This window comes from Zophobas morio, unplaced genomic scaffold (assembly GCF_036711695.1).
Source record: "Zophobas morio isolate AGI-343-1 ecotype UQ-CSIRO unplaced genomic scaffold, CSIRO_AGI_Zmor_V1 ptg000278l, whole genome shotgun sequence".
In the NCBI taxonomy this organism is placed as follows: domain Eukaryota; kingdom Metazoa; phylum Arthropoda; class Insecta; order Coleoptera; family Tenebrionidae; genus Zophobas; species Zophobas morio.
This window is the reverse complement of record NW_026972382.1, coordinates 67,793-81,332: the sequence shown is the minus strand read 5'-3', so window position 1 is coordinate 81,332 and position 13,540 is coordinate 67,793. Positions and strand designations below refer to the sequence as shown.

The window sequence follows — 13,540 nt, the reverse complement described above, 5'->3', positions numbered from 1 at the left end:
AACAGGCCTTATATAATAATCCTCACGATGATGTTAGAAAGTTTGCAGCTTTTGAGGCGTCAGTGCACGAGGCCGCTCATCTCCATGGTAAACAACTCTGCTATTCTGTGATATTTTTTCTATATAACTATTACTGCGGAAGGAATATTTCTTAGTGGGGCCGCTACTCCTCGAAAGCCTGAAGTGTTTCATGCATTCAATTATGTTACAAAAATAAGAGTACTTTTTTTTTGTTTGGCACGGAAATTTGTTTTTGCCAATATTTATTTTTATTTCACAGGAGCGTTTTTCCAACCAAACGGAGACTTATAAGAAGTTTCTAGACGTTCTCACTACTTTTAAGCGGGAGAAAAAAACCATCGAAGAAGTATTTATAATATATTTTTTCTTTTACTTTTTCTTATTATTTTTAAATTTTCTTGAAGGTGTATCGTCAAGTATCTCTTTTGTTCCGCGATCATCCCGACCTTTTAGAGGAGTTTTCCCAGTTCTTACCAGAACGAGCAGGCGAACTATCGATCTACTCTGCTCATCCGTCTCCTCCGCCGCTGCCTCCACATCATCATCATTATTACCACCACCACCATCATCATCACTTTCATCCACGTGGGTTTCACCCACCCCAACCACGCGCTCATCCACTTTTTGTCAATCGTCCTTATCCATCGCACCACCACACCCCGTCCTCTAATACAACTCCCTCTGAGGTCTCCCGTGGGGCGCCCTACCACTCGCTCCCTTCCATTTCTCCTCCCGGGCATGCGGATCAGACGGATTCGCCACATGCGCGACTGCCTCTAAGAGCACCATCTTTTGACCAACCAGATGCCAGTCCGTCATCGGAGAGTCGACTCTGGCAGATGCACGAGGCCCGGTTTGTTCACGTGATCTTATATTGTATATATATTTTAACTATTTAATAAACTAAGCAGTAATCCTTTGCAGCGCGAGGAGACAGGAAAGCGCCGCTATTCTTCTGACTTTCATTTTCAATTAAAAGTTGTTATATCAAACTTTCACTAGCGTTTCCATATATAGACTATAATTTTACGACCCAGAGGGGCCGAACAGCAGAAGACCACGTGGATCTGGACAACTACCAATACGTTTTATTCTTTGACGATCTTAAAAAGTGCTGCCCTCATAAAGAAGTGAAGTCTATATACAATGCATCAACGTGCATATATAAAGGAAGCATATGACAGGCTTATTATAACTTTTTACGGCTTCTGAATCTCTACAACTCTCATTTGATTGGCCGTGAGGACCTCTTGGAAATTGCTGCGAAATTTATAACCACGAAGAACGAGAAAGGAGAGATTGATAGAACAACAAAGCTGTTATTATTATTATTGACATCATTATTATTGTTAATAATGTTATTATAAGATATGTGACTTTTAAGGAAATGCTGGGCTTTAGTTGTAAAGAAGAAGAAAATGACTTTCAAGCGCCTTCTTCAGACGCATTTCTTGTAGATGTGAAGAATTTTGACTTCTCCACGTGCAAGCGTTACGGTTTTTCTTATAGGCATAAACCAATTGTATTATTATTAATATCCTTTTTTTATTTTATTATTAGTATTATTATGTATTATTATTATCTTTAGTGTTATTATTATATTTACTTTTGTTATCGTTATTCATATTATTAGTATGATTTATAATTATTATTATCAGCGTTATAATAATCATTATATATCTACTTCTATTGTATTTATTTTATTCTTAGTGTTATTAATATTATGTATTATTAAATGTATAATATAATTTATATAATAATTTTATATTAATATTAGTGTCAGTATTATTATTTAAGATTATTATATTTAATATCAGTATTATTATTAATATTATAATTATAATTATATTATTATTATTATTGTTATTAATGATAATTATTTATTTTTAATAAAATTATTATTATTTATTATTATTAGTGGTAGTATTTTATTTAAAATTATTATTATATTTATATTATTATTAGCGTTATTATTACTATTATATATATTATTATTATCAGTATTATTATTTATATCATATTTATTATTAGTATTAGTGTTATTATTATTATTCTTTTTATTATTATCATTTATTGAATTGTTAACTTTATAATTTATACCTTTTATTTAATTAATTTTATATTATAAAAGCCCCCTTTTTATTGTAAATATCATTCGCTCTTATAGAGTTCATAACTATTTTTTATTATCAGGAACAATGTAATCAGAAATGCTCAGGAAAAACTAAACTTTCCGATGAAGTTCTAAACGATCGGCTCGTTTCTTTCTCTATACTCACGTCCGAGGAAAAAGTCGATTCGAAAAAAAATGTATATGAAGAGGCACTTTATAGAGTTGAAGATGAACGTTATGAGCTTGATATGGGTTTATTATTTTTTTTAAATAAAGTTTATTTTTATAATAAAAAATAAATAATAAAAAATAAGTGTATTTATTAGATAAATGAATATAGTATATAAATAATGATGGAATACTTACATCAATGGTTATATTAATTTTACATATTAATATATATATATATATGTATATATACTTTTACTTAATACTTATTATATATAAGTAATCGTAATAGTATATTTCTACAATTTTTTAAAAAAAATTAACAAATAGCATTTAAAAATACAAAATGGGTAATATTAAAAAGTATATTAAATATATAAAATGTATGTAGCACTAGAAGTAATAGTGTATCCCGTATATTATTAGTTATTTATATATTAAAATAAATAAAACGTCGACATACAATTATTTATATATAACTATATTGGCGTATATTGGCGTATATATTTATGTATAAGTAAAGATACATATGAAAGTGTATTCATATGAAGTATATAATAGTAAAGTTAATAAAAAATTATAATGGGGAGAAAATATAATATTACAAGTTCAAAGGTTTGTTAATATATATTTGAAGTAAATATTAAGTAAAAAATTTATAAATTTATTTTAAATTATAACAGAAAATAGAATATTATTTTATAAAAGTTTGTTAACAAAATTCAAAGTAAAAATTAAAAATATTTCATATTTATAAATTCGTATTAAAAATAAACAAATTTTTTTTAATATAAAAAAATTGTGGTAAATATTCTTTTACAAATATTAGTGAAACTATAATTATATTAAATAATAGAAATATTTTATATTTATAAATTCTTGTAAAGAAAATATAATTTTATAATAAGTTTATATATATTATATAATTAATGATAGAAGGAAAAATACTATCTTATAAAAAATTAATAAATATGAAGTAGTTGTTAAGTAAAAAATTTTATATTATCGCCCCAAAAAGATAAAATTATTTTTTTCTTATGCACATATATAAATACAAGACTATACTAGTAAATAAAATATTATATTTTTAAAGTTAATACTCTAAAAGAAAATAATATTTTATAATTATAAATTTGCATTATAAAGATAATACAATATTTTTTATTATAAGTACATATATACTATACATTAATAAGGAAATATAATAGTTTTTAAATAGAGATAAATTTTGAAAGAAATTAATGAAATATAAAAAGCAACTATTAAATGAATATAACGAAATATAATAAAAAATATATATTTTTTATAAGTAGAGGTTAATTTTTTTTTTAAGAAATTATTACACTAATATATTGATAAAAATATTATTTAAAATCTAAAAAATGTGTACATTTATTAAAAATTAATAGAAATCTATTAAAAAGGGAAAGCATACCAAAATATATTATGGAATAATTTATAAATATGAAAATACGTAGTTTACGAATAATAATAAATAGCATAACAATAATAATTGTTACATTAATATTAAATAAAAATAATATAAATAAACTGTTAAGAAAAATTATTTAAAATAAAAAAGTTTATAAATAAAATTTTATAAAAGTTTATTAATATGAAGGTTTAAGCACTTAAAAAAAATTCATTTTTGTTGCATGCCTGTTCTTAAAGTTTAATTGGTGATTGAGCTTAACAAATATTTTTTAAACCAACGAATTTTTTTTGTTATTAATGTATAGGAATTTTTTAAGCATTCACTTTAATGAAGATATTTGTATATATTAATAATATTAAAAAAATTTTAAGTATGGAAGTTAACTATTTTTCTGTTTAAATTAGATATTTAAGCAATATGTCAATTTTTTGAACTGTTTTATATACAAATTATTAGTGAAAAGATTATCATAAAATATATTTAAAAAACATTTGTACTAAATTTTATTAATATTTTTTTGTGTAGTGCTTGCTTCCAACTTAGACGCCATTCGCCATTTGGAATATCAATTTAAACGTCTGCAGGAATTTAGTGAAGAGGAACGTTACCTTCAAAAGTTGGATAGTAAACTTGGAGGTTTGTATACTTTTTTTTTTTAATAATTATTATATAACGGTAACTCATTAAATTTTTTTTTTACCATTATTTTTTGTTTAGATTAATAATTCACTTTTAATTTTGTAAATTAACTGCATCAATTTTAAAATATTTTCAGCGAAAATCCAAAAAAAAAATTTTAACTTATAAAATTTATTTTATTGTAATAAAATTGTTTATTATTATTATAATCGTTTTCTTAAAAATTTCCTGTTTTTTAAAAAATTTTTTATTTAATTTACTAAATTGGCGGAAAAAAGTTTTATAACTTTTATAATAAATAGAAAATTAATAAAAATTTTATTAATTACTTATTGTTATCATATATTGTAAATTTCATGTTTTGAGAAATTTAATTTTACTTTTTTTGTTAATTTATCTTAATTATAAACCGAAAACAGAAATAAAAAATATTAAATAAAAATTTATTAATTTTTACTATTAAATAAACATTAATTTATGGTTTGATAAATTTATTTATACTTTTTATTTTTTTTATATTTATTTTTATTATAAACTGAAAACCGTAAATAAAAAACTCACTGAACAAAGGTTTATTTATATTTATTATTATTATGAAATATCAAACATAAGGAATATTAGTGAGTTGAGAAATTTATTTTTACTTTTTTGATTATTAATTATATTCGTTTTTGTTATAACCTAAAAATATTGAAGTTATTTTTTTTGCCGTATTATATTTATTTTATATTTACTATTAATAATAATTATTCTCATATAAATTTTTTCGTCATTTTTTTGTACCTAAAAAGTGAAAAACTCGGTTTTGTATCGTTATTAGGCACTTCTGAAGTCCTCTGCCATGCGGCCATAGAGAGGATTTATGGCGAAAAAGCGCGTGAGGTTGTTGACGGGATCATGCGACACCCGACCTCTGTTCTTCCAATAGTATTGAAGCGTTTGAAGCAAAAAGTATAGATAATATTATTATTAATAGAAAAAGTTAGGTTTTAGAAAATATTGTTAAATTTTTTCTACTATATATATTTGTTAAAAAACAAATTTTTTTTTGTGTATAAATAAAAATATTAATACTAAATTCATAATTTTTAATATTATTTATATTATGAAAAGTATAATTAATTAATATTGCTGTCCTTATTCTAATATAATAACTATTCAGCTGTAATTTTTCAAAATTATTATCTTTTTTATAATATATTTTATTAATTTATTGTTATAAGTATTATTTCTAATAATAATATATATATATTTTAATGTTTCTTTAAAAAATAAAGTTTATGTAATATTTATATTTTTGTTGTAAATATTATTTTTTATATAATTTTTATTTTAGTAATTATTTAGTACTTTATTTATTTTTTGTTAATAAAATACTTATTATTATTTCAGTATTTTTTAATAATATTTTTTATTTATATTATGTTATAAATATTGTTTGTTTATAATAATTTTTGTACCCTTCTTATTTTTTATATATTTATTATACTTTTTATATATTTTTTAATATAGTATTTATTTTATTTATATTTTTTTGTCATAAAATAATATTATTTATAATAATTTTTTATTTTTAGTATTTAATTTTTTTTTATTAATATTAAAATATTTTTTATTTAGGTATTTGTTTTAATATTTTTATATATTAATATTTTTTAGATTAATTTTTATTCCAGTATAATAATATATTTAATTATTTATTATATAATATTACTAAATTATATATATATTTTTTTGTTACATTTATTATCATTATTAATTCTGTAGAAGAATTTAAGTTTTTATTATTATTATATTTTTATTTTTATACAAAATATTATACCTTTTTCATATATATTTTTTATTATTAAAACATTTTTTAATTCATATTGTGATTTTTAACTACTTTATAAATACTTATTAGTTTCTTTAAAAGTTAATATGAAAAAAGTTTTTTTTAATATTATGAAAATACATTATGTATACATAACATTTTCTTATTAACTTTCATATATAATAATATAAACCTTTAAAAAGAAAGTATTCTTTTTTTTTTAAGAATCAATTATACAACTGAATTTTGTTTTGTTATATTATAATAAAATTAAGAGTTATTAACACATTATACTATTAACTATTTTTTATTTTTATTATATCTATCATATGAAACTTTATAATTGTTTTTTCATATTTGAATTTATTTAGTTTTTTTTTTTCCAGTTTATAATAATTTTTTTCTCGTTTTCTAAAGTTTTTAAAATGTTTTTATTTTTTTTTAATAATATTTATTTATCTAATTTTAATAATTATTATAAGTAGTCTATTATATATCACAAAAAAAAAGTTATAACTTAATATATTATATAATTTGTTTCGTCCGTTATATTGTGCTATTCTATTAAGGATGATGATTGGAGAAAGGCAAAACGTGATTGGGATAAAATTTGGCGGGAACTTACTGAGAAAAATTTTGCTCGCTCTCTCGACTACCAATCGCCTTCGTTTAAAGCCAACGACAAGAAAGCCATTGCAGTGGTTTAGCTTGATCTAAATATTTATTGTAGACTTTGATCTGATTGGTTTATTATGTTTTAGAAAACGTTATTGGCCGAGATTGAAACTATTAATAGTGAGAGCGATAAAAAACCGCATTATGAACTTGTATTTGAAGATGAAGATGTTCTTAAAGATTGCATAGAACTTTTGCTTTTTTATATAAATAAGTATTATTATTGTATTATATATAAATATATCATACTGATCCGTTACTTTTATATTATTATTATAAAATAGTTTAAAAATATAAGAAAGTTATTTTTATTTTCACTCATCAAACAGTTTAACTGTATTGATAATAATATTACTATTTCTATTATTTTATTTATATAATATTGCTGCAATACATTTATTCATCATTATTTATAAAAAACATAAAAAAAATATTTTTTGTAACATTTTAAATTGTTATAAAAAAATTTCTAAATAATTTTACTGCTTTAATAATAATTATATTAAAGAGAAATGCTTGTTAACTTTTTAACAATAATAAAAGTTTCACTTCGTCTTAAATTTATTATATTTTTTTATATAATTAAAATTATATTTTTTATTTTTTATTATTATTATATAACTTTTTTTATGCATAAATTTTTTTTATTATATTCTGAAAAAGTAGTATATCCTTTTATATTATTTTGAAACTTTTTATAATTCTTTATGATACTTTATATAAACTTAAGCGAATTTTAAATTTTCTTATATCTATATTTTTAAAAATTTACTTTTTTTAATAAAATAATATTAACTTATTTTTAATTATTTATATATAAATATTTTATTTTACTATTAATTGAGAAAATTTTACGTTTTCATATTTATGAAGTTACTATAAAATCTAGTTTGAGATTTAATTAAAACTAAATAAAATTTATTAACTTTTCTCAACTTTTTTATATTATAATAATTACTTTTTATTTGGTTTTTGTATATAATAATTCTAATAAAAAAGGTAATATACTTATTTTATATTTAAAATTTGAGTATAATAGTTTTTCTTTAATGGTTTTTTTGAAACTTTAGAAAAAATCTAAACTTTTTAGTTATATTATAATATAATAATTTTTTTTCCATCTACAAGTGAAATTTTCTTAACTTTTTAATATTTTTTTTTATAATTATATAAAAATATTTTACTTTTAATAAAGTTTATGTTTATTAAAAAACTTATATTCGATAATTATGTAAAACTTATAATTTTTTTGTTTTTATTTATATATTTAACTTTTTTAAAGTACATTTTTATTTATAAATTTTTTTGATGTTTTCTTTATAATACTTTAAAAAAATTTTAAATTTATTTATTTATTTATATATAAATAACTACTTTTTTTTTTACTTTTAACAAGTTCATTTAATATTTAAATTAATTCCTTCTAATATTTTTATATATAAAAAGTTTTATAAAATAATAATTTTTAAATAAATTTAATAATTTCAAATATATATAAATATTTAGATGTAATAATAATTAGTGTTTTTAAAATGAAATAGCTTTTTTCTTAATATTATTTTTTGTTAAGAGCTTATCAATATTTACTTATAATAGTTTTCTATAAAAAAACTTTTAAAGTTTTATTACTAATAATAGTTTTCATTATCTTTTGTATATTATTATTATTAGTTTTATATAAAGTACTTAAAATATTTTTAAATTATTAAATTTTTTTCGTAATAGTTTATAACTTTTACTAAATTATTTGATAAATAACCAATTTTTTTTAATTATTTTTTTTATTAATAATTATTTAAGAAATGGAAGCGACGCGGAAAAAAAAAAGGCGTCTTTTTTTTTAAGAAAAAAATTTCCACATCTTATTGGGTGTTCCCATCTCCGCATTGAAACCGAAGCCGAACCCGAAGATCCCATTATAAAAAAAGAACCAATTAACGATAGGAACGAAAAGAACGGCAGTGTCATTGGCGCTTCATCTGACCTCGGTACCGAGCTTCAAAAGGACCCGTTAGATCATTCTTTGGAGCTTAAAAAGTTTCTATTATTGCATGTTTTAGAAATTATTTTACTTTATTATAAATTTAAAGTTTTCATTAGTTATTATTATTATTTTTTTATATGAAATTCATAATCCTTCATTAATATATTTTTTTATTTACATATTAATATGGTAAAAAAATACAATTAATAGCATAAATTGCTTTTAGTATTTATAATATTTTTATTATTTAAAGTTTTTTTAATATTAATATATTTTAACCCTTTTTTACTTTTTTTCGTAAGTTTTTATTAGTTATTATTGTAATAAAATTTTTTATTCCCACCATTCATTATATATTTTTATTATATTCTAAAATTTTAATAAACAATAAAACATAATAGAGTAAATTGCCATTAATATATATAAAGTTATATATTTTTTAAAATTTTTTTTAAATATTCACATATTAAAAGCTTATTTTTAAATATATAGAAAATCCTTCTTTTTACATATTTCTAAAGTTTTCTTAAAAATAATAAATAATAAAATAAATTACTGCTAGTATATGAAAATTTTATTTTTATTAAAATTTTTTTTTAAATACCTATATATTGAAAGCTTATTTTCTTATATATTATCATTAATATATGATATATTTTTACTTTTCTTTGTTTATATTGCTTTCCTTATTAAAGTTTATTATTCCCATTATATTAAATATTCTTTTTATATATATAAAAATCTTTTTCAAAATAATGAATAATAATGAAATTACTATTAATATATAATATTATATTTCTTTATAAGTTTTTATTTATATATATTATTACTAAAAGCAAAGCTTCTTTGTTTAATGATGAAACGGATTTAATAGGAGTAAGAAAAGGTAACTTTTTATTAACTTTCATTCGAGTTTTTATATATATTATTTGGTCTATTTGGCTAACGAAAAGAATTTTTTCTAATATCATTATATATATATATATGAAGTTTTTAATTTTTTTGTATTTTTATTAATAGGGCTATAGTTTATATGTATATTTATATATATATATATATATAGTTATATAAAGAAGTATTAGTTTTTCTTTATTTTATATTTTTTTTATCAATAAAAAGTTTAAAGTTTATATATATATTTTTGTATATTTTATCCTTTATATATAAAGTTTGGAGTTTGTTTCTGTTTTGTTATTTTTTTTTTTATGATAGTAAGTTTAAGATTTGTATAAATTTTTTAATATATATAATGATATGAAAAAAGTTTTTTATAGTATTTTTATATAAAAAATGTATTGATTTCATTGTATATTTGTATAATAATATTAATTTTATATATATTTGTAGTATTTGTTGCTTCAAATTAATGTTTACATATTATTTATTATAAAACTTTATCTTCATTACAATTTTCCTATACTTTTATATTATTAAAATGGTTTTTAATATTGTTATTATGTTTGTAAAAGTTTGTATTTTTTAATGAGCTTCTTGTAGGGAACAGTTTGAGAACTCTTAAGTTTTGTTATTATTAGTTAGTCTTTTTAGTATTATGATAGTAATAATTATAATAATGAAAGCATTTAAGGTAATAAAAATAATATATATTTGTAATATTAGAATTTATTATTTTTTAAACGGCAATAAAATTAGTGAGTGAAGAAAATAAGGGACTTTTCTTAAGCTATCAGCGTTTATATATCGATAATATAAATATGTTTTTCATGTATATTGTTTAGTTTTATATTTGTTATACAGTAATAATAGAAAGTAAAGAGGTGTTATATATAATAATGAAAATATTGACCGGAATTAGGAAGATACTAACAAATTAATTTTAATTATGATAATTTAGAGGAATATAATTTTATATAAAAGTATATTATGATAATTACTATCAAAAAGTATACAAGAACCTTAACGAAAAATACAATAATATATAAAAAATTGTATAGAAAAATATATATGTATTTTTTAAATTATTTAAAACTATATTAATATTTTTTCTATATATAAAAATTACAAGGATATTAACGAAAAATATAATAACCCATAGAATAGTATATATTTTTTTAAGGATCAATAAAGACTAGGATCACTTTATGAGTAGCTTTTACTTTTTATATTATTTTAAGAAAGTTGTGTAAAGTTTTTGTTGTGGGGGGGGGTATATATTTTATGAAAAAGTTTAAGCATGTTAAAAGTTTTTATTTCTATTTTATATGTAGTAAAAGATACTACGGCGGATCTCATATTTAAGCCTTTAAATAGTTTGACTACTCTTAACTATAATAATAGTGATGATGATAATAATAGAAATTGTTGTAATAATAGCGACAATGATAGTAATAATAATAATGAATCGGAGTTCACGCTTTATTGCAATACGCCTTGGTATGCTTTCTTCAGGCTTTTTCAGGTTCTTATTACTATAAATCTTATAATATGAATATTTTATTCAAATAACTATTATTATTATGCTATTTTTATAAGTAACACTGAAAAAATTTTATAACTTTTACAACTTTAACCACTTCTAATATAAAATCTTTTATAACAATAAATAATAGTTTATTAATAATTATATATAGTTTTCTTAAGTTAAAGTTAAAGTTACTATTATCTCTACTACTAATAATTGTTTATTTTTAATAATTTATTATTAGGGTTATGACTATTATTGTGGTTGTTCTTATTATCGTTATCATTCTTTGATAATCATTTTTATTTATTTATTTTTTAATTATACTTTTTATTAAAAATATTCTTTTTTTTGTAATAATGTTATTTATTTATTTTTTATAACTTTTGCTCATTTTGAACCCTTTTTATTACTTAATTATTATTATTATTATTATGAAATTTTTTAAAAGCTTTAAGTAACTTTTCTTTGCTAAGAAACTTTACGAACGAATGAAAAAGCTCAAAAGTTATAGTTCCACGTGTATACCACGTGCTTCTTTTTCTAAAAAATCCAAAGAAGTGGCCGTTAAGCTAAACTATAAGCCTTCAGGTTTTCTAAAAAATAATTATTTTATGAAAAATAATATAAAATAGTTTTTAATAAACTTTTTTATCATAAAAAAATAGTTCAGTTTTTTTCTTTATAAAATGTAAAAATAGTTAAATAGTTTTGATAATTTTTTTTATCATAACAAAAAATGAACTGTTTTTTTTTTATATATTTATAAAATATATTTTAGTGACTCCTAAAGAAGAGCATTATTATATAAACTTTTTAAGTTATGCTCACAATTTTCTCGATACCACGATGGACGCTGCCGCATTTGAGGATGCTGTTCGCGAACTTTACGGCATTCACGCTTATATAATATTTACTATAGACAAAGTAGTTCACGCCTGCTGGAAACAGGTAGAAATAATATTATTTGCCGATATTTAATAATATTGAATAAAAGTGAATATTATTTTCTTATAAAAGAAAAACTATAATAAAAGCAATTATTAATAAGATATACAACAAAAGAAATAATATTATAATAATGAAAAGAATATTTTGAAGAAAAGTAAATATTATTAATGTTAGTAATATTATAAATATTTAATATAATAATAATATTGAATAAAATATCGAAGTAAAGTTAATCTTTTTTATAATAAATAGTATAATAATGACAAATATATATAATATGAAAGATTTTAAAGTATATAGTAATATAAGAAATAAATATACAATATATAGAATAAATGTATTTATTAATAATTTTAATTATAAAATAATAATGAATAGAACTATTAATAATATAATTAAATATTTTTAATATATATAATAATATTTATAATAAAATATAAAATAACATTGAATAAAAGTAAATATTAACATTTATATAAAAGAAGTAAATATAATAGTAATAAGGTAATATTTATAATACTATAAAAAAATATAAACATTATATATAGTGAAAAAAATTAATATAATACTAAATAAAAGTAAATATTATTAATATATATAATTATATATAAAATAAAGAGTAAAAATCTTAAATAAAAGTTAATATTATAAATATAAAAATTAATAAATAAAGTGTTATGAAGAATAATAATGCATATAGTGAATGTTGACAATATGTAATAACATACAAAATGAAATAATATTTAATACTCAATGAAATCAATATTATAAATATATATAAAAGAAATAGATATAATAAATAAATAAATATTAGTGATACTATATAATTAAAATAGTTATTTTTAATATATATAATATTAAAGAAAGGGGAGTATAAAATAATATTAAAAAAAGTAAATATAATTCCATATATTTGAAAGTAATAGAATCAAATATAAATAATAATAAATAAAATAAAAGTAAATGACATTAATATTTATGATAAAATTAATAAAAGTAGCTATTAATAATATTTTTAGTAATAACAAGTATTATAATAACAATAAATAATTGTAACGATTAATATATATAGTAGTAACAAAAATAAATATTTTAATGAGGAAAAAAGTAAATACTTTAAGTAATATCTAATTAAAAATATATTTATAGAAAATAAATTATATATTAATAATTTATTATATAACTTTTAAATAGAAGTGGATATTAATATGTATAATAAAGGGGTTAAATTTGAAATATATAATAATAATAAATAAAAGTATATGTTATGAATATATATAATAGTAAATAATATTTTTACTGTATATAATACAAGTAAA

At 18.8% G+C, this 13,540-nt stretch overlaps 1 protein-coding gene across 1 annotated transcript; it reads left to right on the top strand.

The window, feature by feature from the left end:
* The first annotated feature begins 512 nt into the window (after positions 1 to 512).
* LOC135119686 (paired amphipathic helix protein Sin3b-like) lies at positions 513 to 10,367 on the top strand. Its single transcript, XM_064044086.1, has 11 exons — positions 513 to 874; positions 933 to 999; positions 1,059 to 1,151; positions 1,206 to 1,339; positions 1,390 to 1,543; positions 2,215 to 2,386; positions 4,263 to 4,373; positions 5,197 to 5,327; positions 6,759 to 6,890; positions 6,951 to 7,078; positions 10,346 to 10,367. The coding sequence occupies exons 1-11, from the start codon at positions 861 to 863 to the stop codon at positions 10,365 to 10,367; spliced, it is 1,158 nt and encodes a 385-aa protein (XP_063900156.1). The 5' UTR covers positions 513 to 860.
* Positions 10,368 to 13,540: the final 3,173 nt, after the last annotated feature.